General features: G+C 46.0%; 2 protein-coding genes across 4 annotated transcripts in view; one reads left to right on the top strand and one right to left on the bottom strand.

Moving 5' to 3' along the window:
- Positions 1-8029, bottom strand: part of LOC119651714 (ankyrin repeat domain-containing protein 29) — a 37323-nt gene extending 29294 nt beyond the window's left edge. For both annotated transcript variants that reach the window (XM_038055434.1, XM_038055435.1), the window contains exon 1: positions 7891-8029. The gene's annotated coding sequence lies outside the window, so the exon portion shown is untranslated. The remainder of the gene's footprint in view (positions 1-7890) is intronic.
- Positions 8030-8220: 191 nt separating this feature from the next.
- On the top strand, positions 8221-8901 carry LOC119651715 (40S ribosomal protein S21). 2 transcript variants are annotated; one of them, XM_038055436.1, is made up of 4 exons: positions 8221-8323; positions 8402-8459; positions 8545-8736; positions 8804-8901. In XM_038055436.1, the coding sequence occupies exons 2-4, from the start codon at positions 8410-8412 to the stop codon at positions 8811-8813; spliced, it is 252 nt and encodes an 83-aa protein (XP_037911364.1). In that variant the 5' UTR covers positions 8221-8323; positions 8402-8409; the 3' UTR covers positions 8814-8901. The 2 variants fall into 2 exon arrangements, with proteins under 2 accessions (XP_037911364.1, XP_037911365.1); XM_038055437.1 differs by lacking the exon at positions 8804-8901 and having other exon boundaries at positions 8545-8740.
- Positions 8902-12080: the final 3179 nt, after the last annotated feature.

The following is a 12080-nucleotide window of genomic DNA, read 5'->3' as shown; positions in this document are numbered from 1 at the left end:
CTAGCTCTGTCAAGGTGGCAGTTGTGACGTGTATCAGAAGCCATCCCCTTCGCTACCCTGGTCGGGTAGTGTGCATTGAACCGCGTTGCCCCGAGTGAGCGCTGATCCATCCGTGAATTCCGAGATCAACTAAGCGTAGGTCAGGCCTCAGGGAACTGGAGTAGGGGCTGAGTCCCCGAGGGTGCGTGCGTGTGCGGTGGGGGAGAAACTACAGCTTCTGAGCACGCAGGCCGTGTTGGCCCATTGTACTCGCCACCCCTATCTAACGGAATACTCTGGATTCGTCAAGGTATCGCAGGATTTCCGTTAGTGGATATGCTGGTACCCGTCGGAACTGGAGAACATCGGCACCAAAGATCTGATAACTGATGCGTCCATACCCACGGCATTCACATAGGAAATGCTCGGTGGATTCCGCTTCCTCATTACAAGATGGACACGTATCATATTGAATAATTTCTATTTTGAACATATGCCCAGCTAGTGAATTATGGCCTGTCGGAATGCCCATACTCCTGCAAGTCCTCCTGCTTTTCGATAGGATAAACTTTGCGGCACACATGTTCAGTTTTGAGAGGAAAAGTTTGGTATGTCTAGCAGCATTTAGGCTCTGCCACCTGTCATAGTGGGAAGCTTGTTCCCATTTTTTTTAAGACAGACTTAGTCAATGCTACTGATATTTCAATTGCTGGTTCCGGTCCCGGCATGGGAGAGATTGACCCCTCTTTCGCTAAAGCATCGGAAATTTAATTTCCCTCTACGCCATAGTGACCAGGTACCCAGAGTAGTTCCAGCGTATTGAACCTAGAGGTAGAGTTCAAACGGTTTCTGCATTCCTGAACGATTTTCGAGGTAATCAAAGGACTACTCAACGGTCTCGATGCAGCTTAGCTATCACTTGCGATGCGTCTGCCCTCCAACCGCTAGTCAATCACCCTTTGCCGCCTTTAGGATCGCATAAACTTCGGCTTGAAAAACCGTTGCATATTGTCCCAAAGGAAAAGCCCACTTCTCGTTTTTTTTCGAGAGGTAGACTCCGGCTCCAGAATCCTGTTTTGTTTTTGAGCCATCGGTGTAGAAGACTTCCGTATATCCCGCCACACATTCCTCTTTCTTCTCAGTTCTCTCTTCGCTTCAGGGTAACTTCATATCTTCTACTAAACAGATGTATGGGGACACGAGAATCGGAAGGTATTGTAAAAACTGGATTCAGTGTGCCCAGTAACTCTTCCAATGCTCTGTGCCCCCCACGTCCGTTGTTTCCCCATAAATCTAATCGAATAAATTTATCCAGGAGCTGCAAATTGAGTAGTGGCTTTAGAGCTGCGCCGGATGTCGTCCCCGAGGGTACATCCGTCCCTGACTATTAGTGGCGCTGGTGAATTTTCCATGGAGTATAAATCTAAACAAACAAGCGTATGTGGTCGGCAACGTTCCTCCAGAGGAACGTCAGCAAAGGCGTCAACTGGAACGCATCTCCTTCTACAGGTGAACGTGGAGAGCAACGGAAGGCGATTGGAAAGCAGAAACAGCCGCACTTCCTTCTGACAACACTGCTAGCGCCAAATGGACCAGACATAGCCCCCCGCAAAGCGAACTTGGGAAAAGCGGGAGAAAAAGACGCGCATAAAGGAGGTTTTATCAAAGTTAATTTCCAATGCCCCAAAAAATACGTATAAGAATAAAAGGAAACAACTGACTACGACGCCAGAGACCCGTCTATCCAAAGACAAGGAGGCTACAAACCAAAAGCCAGTATCATAATAGACGAGGAAACGAAGAAGGATTAGACCGCCGGCTCAGCTCATTAAGCTGACGGAAGGCAAGACATTTGCGGAAGTCCTTAGTCAAATCCACTACAGGATGAAACCCGAAGACAATGGAGCAGAAGTGTCTTCCATACGGAAAACGAACCGTGGCGGAATCCTCTTCGAACTAGCCCCGAAGACGACTAGTAAGAGTACGTTCTGCCAAACGGTCAAGGGATTATTGTGGGAGAAGGCTCTTGTTTCTAGTCTAGAGCCTATGGACTCTCTAGAAATCAGAGATCTTCACTGCCTAACAGAAAAGGTCAAAGTAGAGGAGGTCATAAAGCGCGAATGTCCAGCGGCAGTAGGTACCACCTCTGTAAATGCTCAATGCCAAAAACTCACCGTGGTGGAAGTCCCCGAGCAATATGCGAGGAAACTCCTCAGCAGCGAGAAAATCAAAATTGGATGGGTACAAATGCGGATACTCGCCAGCAAGAGCTACAGATGTCTGGACTATGTACACACGTCAGCAACTTGCAAGGGACCGGACAAGAGGACAGCATGCCGGAGTGTGGTCAGATAGGTCACCAAGCGAAGATCTGCAGGTTCGTGGCGCGTTTGAGGAGAGCGTCGCACACACTGCGGGTTTGGGACAGTGCCCAATCTTTAGGGCGGAACTGGACCCCCCGACTTGTCGGGTACTGGCGCCACCTGGGTTCGGGACGAAGTTGGCATTCGTGTTCTTCCCCAACGCCGAGGGAATGGGTTTGTATGGATTCGGTGTTTAGGATAACAGTTTTTAGCGTTTACCTGACGCCGAATAAGACCATGGCAGACGTTCGGCACTGGCTTGATGTTCTGGAGGACGCCATTTCGGGCACGGAGTGGCAAATCCTGGTAGGCTCTGATTTTAGTGCCTTGCCCTTGAATGGGGCATGCCTCAGCCAGACTCCAGAGAGAAACGGATTATGGAAATTGGGGCGAGAACTGGGTTCGTAGTTTTAAACACCGGATCCATAGGTGGACGGGTAGCGAGTCTTGGAAGTTTTCTCGGCAAATGATCACCAGTACATCGCATTCGAAGTGGTTGACTGACCCGAATCAACACTGGTAACTGTGTCGGCGCATATCATGAATTCGAATATTAGCCGACCTAAGGAATATCCACCCTTCATCGCTGGGAGGATTACCTACCTTATCCCTGAAAAGGACATGGTTCGGGACCCCGAGACCAATGACATCCTATCCGAGTTGCAAAAGAAGTACCGAGTTGGATAAAGGGATTTCAAAGGGCAACTCATTATCGACTTGCTAGTTTTTCGGACAGAAAACTATAAGCCAAAGAAATCTCTTTGGTTGCTATATGAATTACACCAAGGCATTGGGCAGAGTCCCGGACAAGATGTCCTACATCTGTATCGTGTTGCAATTAAATATGGCCTGCGGGAAGGAGTACAACTGACTCCATTGACGGATCCATTCAGGAAAAGCTCGATTCTTCGTAGATTCCCACCCTCCCACTCAAAACTCGGGAGAGGAGAAACTGAGAAGGAGGCTACATAAACGGTTGAACAAATCAGCAGCAAGCAGGAAACCCCTAAGGGAAAAAAGTGAAAGCAAGTAAGGGGACGGCTGAAGCTGCTGGCGAAACTCACGTAGCCGCAATTGTAGAGAATTGGAGAATGGACATAACACGAAGGATCTAGAAGCCTGGAGAAAGGTCTCATCTCAGGAAAAGAAAAATCGGAGGTTATCATCATTTCCAAATGAGGGAAAAGCCCATAAGCTGAATTCTCGGGAGAGTAAAGGTAGACACAGAACACGCCAATTTGGAAGATAGCCGCATTAGACGGTTCCAACCGCGGACAAATTCTTGAGCTGAATTGAATAGTCTTTAAGACAGGAAGCCGACATAAAAGCAAGTAGACCGAAGGTCTTTATAGTCCCCAAGGATATAGATAAGGTCACCACAAAGAAGGAGATTAGTGAAGCCTTATCACTCAAACTGTTGGAAGCAGAGAAAGTAAGAATACGTTGGCATCCGCCAACATTATGAAGTGTGAAAATCAAAATTGGATGGATAGTATGTAAAGTACGAATCCGGATAACCCCCAGAAAGTGTTGCAGGTACTTGGACTATTAACACATTTCTACAACTTGCACTCCATTGGGGGAGAACATACCGTAGATGCGGTAAGAAAAGACTTGCAACGAAAAAAAGCAAAATATTATGCATCGCGGTTCGCTACGGAGTAAAACTGATCTAATGGTAGTCAGTGAGCAATGGCGAAACAAGAACCCCGCTTCATGGCATCTCGATTTATCGGGTCCCGCTCCCATCTGGGTTCGGGACGGCATTTAACTTCGGGTTCTTGCCCAAGTTCTAGGGAATGGCTTTGTCCCGATACGATGATTAGGGATAACGTTTTTTTAACATGTAGCTAACGCCGAATGAGACTATGCAGGACTTTCGGCGCAGTCTCAATGCTCTGGAGAACGCGGTCTTGGGCACGAAGGAGTGAATCCTAGTAGGAGGTGACTTTAATGCTAAGGCCTGTGAGTAGAACATGCCTCACACAGGCTCTATAGAGACTCTCGTAGTTTTAAATATCGGATCCATGCTAACCTTCTGGCGTCCATGTTACGAAGAAAACATCCCTGACGTACCTCTTACGTCGGAATCACTGGCGCCATCGATGGATAGGTACCGATTTCTAGAAGACTTCTCAGCAAGTGATCACCAGTACATCGCGTTTGAAGTAGTTTACGTTATTTGTGCGCGTACACCAGCCCCGCGTTCCCGCTGCACGTGGAGCGTCATGAGGATGAACAGTGGAAGGTTCTTCAAGAATTTTAGAACAGACAGAGTCGCGCTGGAAATCTCTTTGGAGGTGGAGGCGTTACAGCTGACGCTTTCGTAACTTTAGTGATGAAGCTGACCGTCTGTGAAGCTCCCATGCCTCCGACATGCTCCCAGTCGTGGTAAGCCTTCTATGTACTTGTAGACGTCGAATGTTACTAACCTACGAAAGGAGTGTCATAAACTCCGCCGTTTAATACAACGTTTACAAGCCCGGGAGGAAGAATGCACCACAAAGGCAGAGGACAAATCAGTTAAAAGAAGACTCCGCAACGCGATAAATAAAAGAAAAGCTCGCGGGTGACAGAGGCTAGCCAATAGGACTGAGTTATAAACTTGCCATTATTCCCCAGACATCCGGTATGAGTTGATGGCAATAGCGTTAAAGGCGTTGAAACTGCCCACTTTTCGCCATGAAAGAGTTCGAAGAAGCAGTTCTCACTATGAAAAACAAGTCGGGAAACCGGAAGCTGGACGCTTCAGGTACGAAAGGTTTTGTGTATTTCTTAGTACGTAATATATGCATATGTCCACTTTCGGGTGATATTGACATTGATAGTCTTCAATTTTCAAAGAAGCAACAACTTCGACGTATTATAAATTTGTTAGTAATAGTGCGATTTCCATCAAACTTGGTACGATCTACATTATAGCCTACATCACTGCACAATTTCGTGCCGCTAGGATGAATTTAAGGGGGGTTTCCAGCCAATTACAAAAAATTATAGTAATATACTATTATTAACTTTCTTTGAATAGATATCGGTGTGAAAGGTATTTCGGAGCCAAGGCACCATATAGTGGCAGCCTCCTGATTTTTTTCAGATTCTTCGGTTTGGCAGTTTCTGAGAATGGCCCCCTTAAATAAATGATCACTTTCAACCCCCCGCACTCCCCACGTTTCCAAGAAATGTCAAAATTAAGACCGGCTTCGAAAAGTACTAATCGAGACCTTTAATTTGATACCGCACATGACTATATTTGATGAAAAAAAATTTTACACCCCCCTTTTGCATGTATGGGGACCCCCCCTTAAATTCAACGTAAAAGGATGTAACTCACTGTATGTATGAGCGTTCACAGTTCCCACCTTTCCACCAAATTTGGTGTCAATCGCTATAACCGTCTCCGAGAAAAATGCGTGTGACGGACAGACAGACAGACAGACAGACAGACAGACGGACAGACAGACAGACAGACAGACAGACTAGCACATCAAGAGAATTGGGATGCGGTCAACTCGATGATCGCATCAATTCAAGGTAAATTGCGAAAGGCAGAGGAAAGGAGAAAAACGCGGTCACGTGCGCCGCGTATAGAAGAAAGGGGATTAAGCTAGAGTGAGCTGACTCCGCCCCGTGATGTAATACCTTATGGTGGTTCCGCGGGGCAGGGAGGGAGTCGGGGGTGGTTTTAGTGGGTAAAAATCCCACACGCTGGTGTGTCCAGACCAGTGTCTTTTGAAGATTTCCACCTCCTCAAAAAAAAAAAAAAAAAAAAAAAAAAGACAGACAGACGGTAAACCGATTTTAATAAGGTTTTGTGTTTACACAAAACCTTAATAAAAAGGTGCCAGGTCCTGGTGGTATTCCGGAGGAAGTATGTAAACTGTTGTTCCTCCGACAGGCAAAATTATTGCTCGACGCGTTCAATGCTTGCCTGGACGTGAGCATTTTTCCTTGTCGCTGGAAGGTGGTGAGGCTTCCGCTGTTGTTGTGAGTATTGAGGAACTATCTAAGAGACCGCTCCAGGGTCAGAAGAGGATAGAGATCACGTCGGGAGTAGCACATAGATCCATTATAATGTTGGACCTCTGAAACGCTTCATAACATAGTCTGCTAAGATTCGACATGCCTGAAGATTCCCGTCTGGTCGGTTATGCAGCTGACGTTGTGTCGTTTGTTACCGGACGCACTGTCAAACAGGCGCAAAGCAGACTTGGCATATTGATGCAACGGGTAAGCGGAAAAAACCGAAGTATTCATCAAGAAAATACCAACCCCGAAGTTATGCTTCTTCGAGCAAATCAAAGCAGCAACGGACAAGCCTGCAGCAGGAGTTTTGGTCTTGATTCGGCGAACCGCCAATGTTAGCAGACCTATACCTTTCAGGAGACGTCTTTTTACGGGAGCAACGCAGTCTGTTTTTATCTACGTACCGAGTTATGGGCTAATACCCTTGGAAAGGTTGTGTATCGTAAGCGCCTTGTCCAAGAGCAGGTACGGGCAGCTTTGCGGGCGGCGTCTACCTATCGTACTGTCTCAGAACCGCTGGAGTGATTCCGGTTACTCTCCCGGTTAAAGAACTTAAGCCCATCCACGGCCAAGATGAAGACTTAAGAAAAATGGACGGCGCGTTAAAAGCATGGTGAGATTACCTATTTCCTTAGCCAACTTCTAAGGGGCATGGAGACTTTCAGTCTTACTTGCACAAGATTGAAAGCCACGATCTCTTGATTGTTGCGTTCTGCAATGGAGTGACGAATGACGTCGATTACACATTTTTCTCGGTGGGACGGATTTTATCGGCAATTTTATGCATACACAGGGGAGTTCTCTCCAGACAATATTGTCAGAGAGGTGCTGAGGAGCACTGACAGATGGAGCCCTGCTGCGCACTATGTTCGAGTTATTTTTATTGCCAAACAGATTAAGCTCGACCGGTGGGAACTAACAACTCCATTTCTCCTTCTCCCCTCTTCTGTTGGTAAAAGGTATTCCTTTCTTCGGAGGCTACTTAAGTCGAAAGATCATGAGGGCTGTTTTCAGGCTAGTTCTCTGATGACGTGGAGATGTTTATTTGGTAATCCGACGGCGTATCGTTGCGGAAGTCCATCATTCAGTGCGTAAATGTATTCACCTACTCTGCTCCCAACAATCGTTGAGTTTTATCGTCTTACGATATATGTATTTCTTGCCTTGCCATGACATATTGTATAATAAAGCGTGGAAAGTTGCCAGAAGCAAGGAGGAATAGATAAAAAGAGAATATAAAAGCAAAAGCTGGACCACAATTGAAAATCGCAGAGAGGATTTAATAACATTTGTTACGCAAACTGGGGAAAATTTATAGGAACCTCTTCTCTAGAACAAGAAGCAACCTTTTTGCAGGTTGCTTTTATCTAAAAATTGCATAGGTAGGAATTTAAATTTGAAACTTTTTAGATAAATCGGCAAAAGTTAAAACTTTTAGATTTTAGATATATTCAATGCTCGATGAATAACCACCGAAGAGTAAGCATTTTACTAAAGTTAAATTTCAGGCGATAATGGAACTTACTATTATTTTGGTTATCTTCAAACAGTTTTGTGTAACTTATGCAAAGAAACTACTAATGCTACGGTAAAATTTGCTAATAACAACAAATATGCGAATCTCCTGTCTTATGACATTTAGGATTTTGATTAAGGACGAGCATGCGCAATTTTTTTCAACATAATGCAACTTCAATTTTCTTATTTGTTTTATAAATTTGATGGTGCTTCGTGTTATAAATATCCATAGTTTTGTCAAAATCTATTTTCAATATTTCGACACTAATAGTTTTGAAATTTCAAATAAAGATTTCCACTCGACTGCGTTCGTTGTCCTCTAGTACAATCATCACAGCTGAAATGTGCACCGCTTCATTCCATTTGGTCAGGGCTGTCAACGTTCTTTTCAAAAGTGACTTTGTCAGGTGTGCTCATCTTCCAAGTTTCCGCCGCAAATTGTACGTTTTTTGGCGATAATTCGCTTGTAAATTCCATCTTAAACTGTGCACAGGTCTAATGTGATGCCTAATTTTCAGAATACACAATGGAAAACGACTCCGGTGAATTCGTTGACTTGTATTGCCCACGAAAATGGTAAGCAACTGCGCGGTCCACGTGTTTGAGCTGTCACTCGGGTGGCCGATTCGTGCGAATTTTAATTGAATGATCTCCTTTGTAGCTCTGCCAGCAACCGCATCATTCACGCTAAGGATCACGCATCCGTGCAATTGAATATTGCCGATGTGAACCCGGAAACTGGCCGCATGTCAGGAACCTCGAAGGTGTACGCCATCTGCGGCGCCATCCGCCGTATGGGAGAGTCTGACGATTGCATCGCTCGTCTCGCCAAGAAAGATGGACTTTTATCCAAGTGAGTTGGACTGGGGACGGGAGTTAGTAGAGAGGTGGACGCTGATTGTCGTTTTGTTCATTTTCAGGAACTATTAAACGCTCTGGATTCGACTTCTGTTCGGACCGATAAGTTAACGCTTTTAATTTTCTATGGATTTAAGTAAATAAAAAAACTCAAAAACAATTGTTAACTTTTTTAATAGTGAATGCAAAGCAAATGTGACTGGATTCGATCTACTTCGGGGGATATGAAAGTCAGGAATATGTTCGTCAATTCAGGACTAGTTAGGAGACCGACGGCCGCACTATCTTTCCGATGCAGCTCCTAATAACAAGCTCTCCCTATCCGCGTTAACAGTAGCATCTTAACGCTTCCTAAACATTTCCTACCAAACCACGACTGTTTATCCTATTGTTGTGCCTGTGTTTGGCGAGGCTCACTGTCATTCCCAGATTTCACGATGGTAGTTTAGATAGCTGAGCATGTTTCGCCTGTGACTTCTTTTTCGTTAGCGTTTGTCCGGTTCAGAAGCGAGGGCGGTCCATCTTAATCGGTTGCGCCGTTTCGCTCTGCCAAAAGCCTAATTTGGATCCAATAGCGAGGCTTCCAAATCACCTTTCGGTCGTTTCCCATCCGCTTCAATGTGCAGACCGATCTTGGAGTGAGTTGTCTTTGGCGCGAATCACATGACCATCAACCGGTATCCGGTCTAGCTCTGTCTTAATAAGGAACTCGAGACATCCCACCAAATCAAATATCTCTAAAAGCTGTCTAACATCCTGGCCTAGGCCATCGATCCACGCACTACAGCCCAAATCTACCCCCAAACGGAAGAGGAAGGCTCGGCAAAAGGGAACTTCGGCCACTAAAAAGGGGAGACTACGGGCTGAATCCTGCCTGTGAGAACCTTTACCGGGAAGAGCGGAAGAAAGGGTAGCTGGTGACGTGGATGCTACTGGTTTAATGCTGGTAGGTGGAAATGGATTCAAGCGGCCCAGACATCGTGAACCTGGAAAGGCCCCAAGTCGGCGTCAGAAGAAGGCACTGCGAAGGAAGATGAAGCACCTTGGGAATGAGGACATGGAAGTTGTCGTACCCCTAGGGGGGTACCGTCCAGATAAATCGGTCGCAAGGAAGCGGAGTCTTCGGTGGAAGGTGGTCATAAACTGATATCCCCGGTGAGATCCACAATGGATGCACCAGAATCTTCTGTCAGCGGTAATACGCGCAAGAAACGTAAGACCAATACATCTGTGGCGGTCAACGCTTTATTTTGCTCCGCACCAGGGCTTACATCCACGCGTCCCGCGGAAATGCCTGTGCGAAAAAATGCTGGAGCCTGGAACGGAGAAGATTTGGCTTTGATCTCTGGCGGTCGGTCCAAGTTCACTATGTGAACATTGAGCTGCGCAGGACACAACATTTGGGATGTTGGTTACCGGCCCTCAAAGGAAGGCAGAGGACATCACCCGCATGCTGGATGAACAGAACCCGGGCATGTACTTTGGGACAGTGGAGGGTAAAGTTCATAAATTCCAAGAAGGACAAATTTACAAACGTGGAGGGTTTCAACTTGGTATTCGAACTGTACCAAGAGTCTGAATGTGCTCAATGGAAACCACCATATGGTGCTCCACTATTTCCTAGATAGATTGAAATTCAGTCATATCAGGAGACTATAGGGCATCATCTCCATTTTGAGAACGAAGAACAATGATAGTCTTCGACTCACACAATATAGCAAATTGCAGCATCTTCGGTGCACTCGTCCACAATGGAGCTGCGTGCGGAGGATAGCGCATACAGTTGCGGAACCCCCGTATGGTGATTCGCACTGGTGAAGGGACTACAGAGTGAATCCTACCTGCTAGTAACTTCTCCTACACCTTTCAAGGAACAGACGGAAGAAAGGGAAGCCCGAGACGTGAACGGAACTGACTGGATGCCAGTTCGAGTAATCGAATCTATGCAAACCGGACACGGCAAACCAATCAGCCAGTGCTAAGTGGAAAACAGACGAATGCTTTGCGCTATAAGGTGAGATTTTTCATGGATGCGGTACCCCCAAGTGGGGCTTTTCTCAGAGAAATCAAACACAAGGGGATCGAGTCTCTGGCGATACGGTGTGGGGGAAACCCCGTCACACGCGGACCGCGGCATACGCTTCTAACTGTTCTCCATAACACATTTGACTTGTTTATGTCGGAAAACATAAAGATTGGTCAAATTAATCTGCAGCATGCCAAAGCCTCCTCCTATCTGTTGGCAGCGAGGCTGACAAAGCTGCAGGACTGCCACTACATTTTTCTGGTGCAAGAGCCATGGGTTCGATTTAATAGAATCTGTGGCATTGGATCAGTAAGTGGACCTAGGATCTTCTACGATGAAAGATCTATAAGACCAAGAGCTTGTGTCCTGATATCAAGACGGTTAGAGGCAACCATGCTGAGACTGAGCACTGACGCAAGAACTAAGAGATGCAGAATCAAGTGGTCTCCAAGTCTTAATAGGTTGCGATGTGAATGCTCAAAATATTTGTTGAGGCAGTAGCAAATGCAATCCAAGAGGAGAGAAGCTATTTGATTTCATCACTTCATCTGATCTCATGACTGCAAACGTAGGGTGCGCCCCTACGTTCGTGGGATCAAGAAGAAGCGAAGTAATTGACCTAACAATCTGTACCTCAAAATTTTTACAGTTGCTTACATACTGGCGAGTGCTAGACGAGGTCTCACTATCAGATCACCGATACCTAGAATTCAATCTGACTATTGCGGGCGAACAGTCTGCAGTACAAAGACGGAACCCTAGGAAAACGGATTGGACAAAGTTCAATGAATTTCCTGGCAATAAAGTACAGCTCCCTAGGTGACTATGAAGAGGCTTGTCATATTTCCCGAGGCCAAAGCGGTAAAACAGGTCCATGGTGGAACCGAAACCTGCAAAGACTCAGGCAGGAGCAATAAAGATGAAGACTGGTTAAACTTTCGGAATGCACAGCGTGAATATAAGAGGCTCATAAAACGTTTGAAACGAGACTCCTTTAGAGCATATTGTGAGGAACTGGAAGGTGAAAGGCAGACTTCCAGGCTATGTAGAGTCCTTAAAAGGATAAGTCGGCAAAGTTGGACTCTCTTAGAAAACCCGATGGTACTTTCACGAGCTCCAGACTGGAATCAGTACAGACCCTCCTGGAAGTACACCACCCGTGGTGAACGGGTGAAAGAAATAGGGGGGGGCGAGTTGACGGTTCTTGCAACCCCTTCAACACGCAAGTGCTGCAAGGGGAACTGGAACACTGCGAAAGCGGTTGTTGCCTATGAAAAGATGGAAGCTGTCATACTGTCCTTTGAACATTTCAA

This window comes from Hermetia illucens, chromosome 3 (genome assembly GCF_905115235.1).
Source record: "Hermetia illucens chromosome 3, iHerIll2.2.curated.20191125, whole genome shotgun sequence".
NCBI lineage: Eukaryota > Metazoa > Arthropoda > Insecta > Diptera > Stratiomyidae > Hermetia > Hermetia illucens.
This window is presented reverse-complemented; position numbering and strand designations above follow the sequence as displayed.

Bases quoted from the DNA above. Each gene is read 5' to 3' on its own strand.
- LOC119651715 (XM_038055436.1), top strand. From the start codon at position 8,410: ATGGAAAACGACTCCGGTGAATTCGTTGACTTGTATTGCCCACGAAAA. The intron at 8,460-8,544 runs GTAAGCAACTGC...TCTCCTTTGTAG, and splicing joins TTGTATTGCCCACGAAAATG to CTCTGCCAGCAACCGCATCA.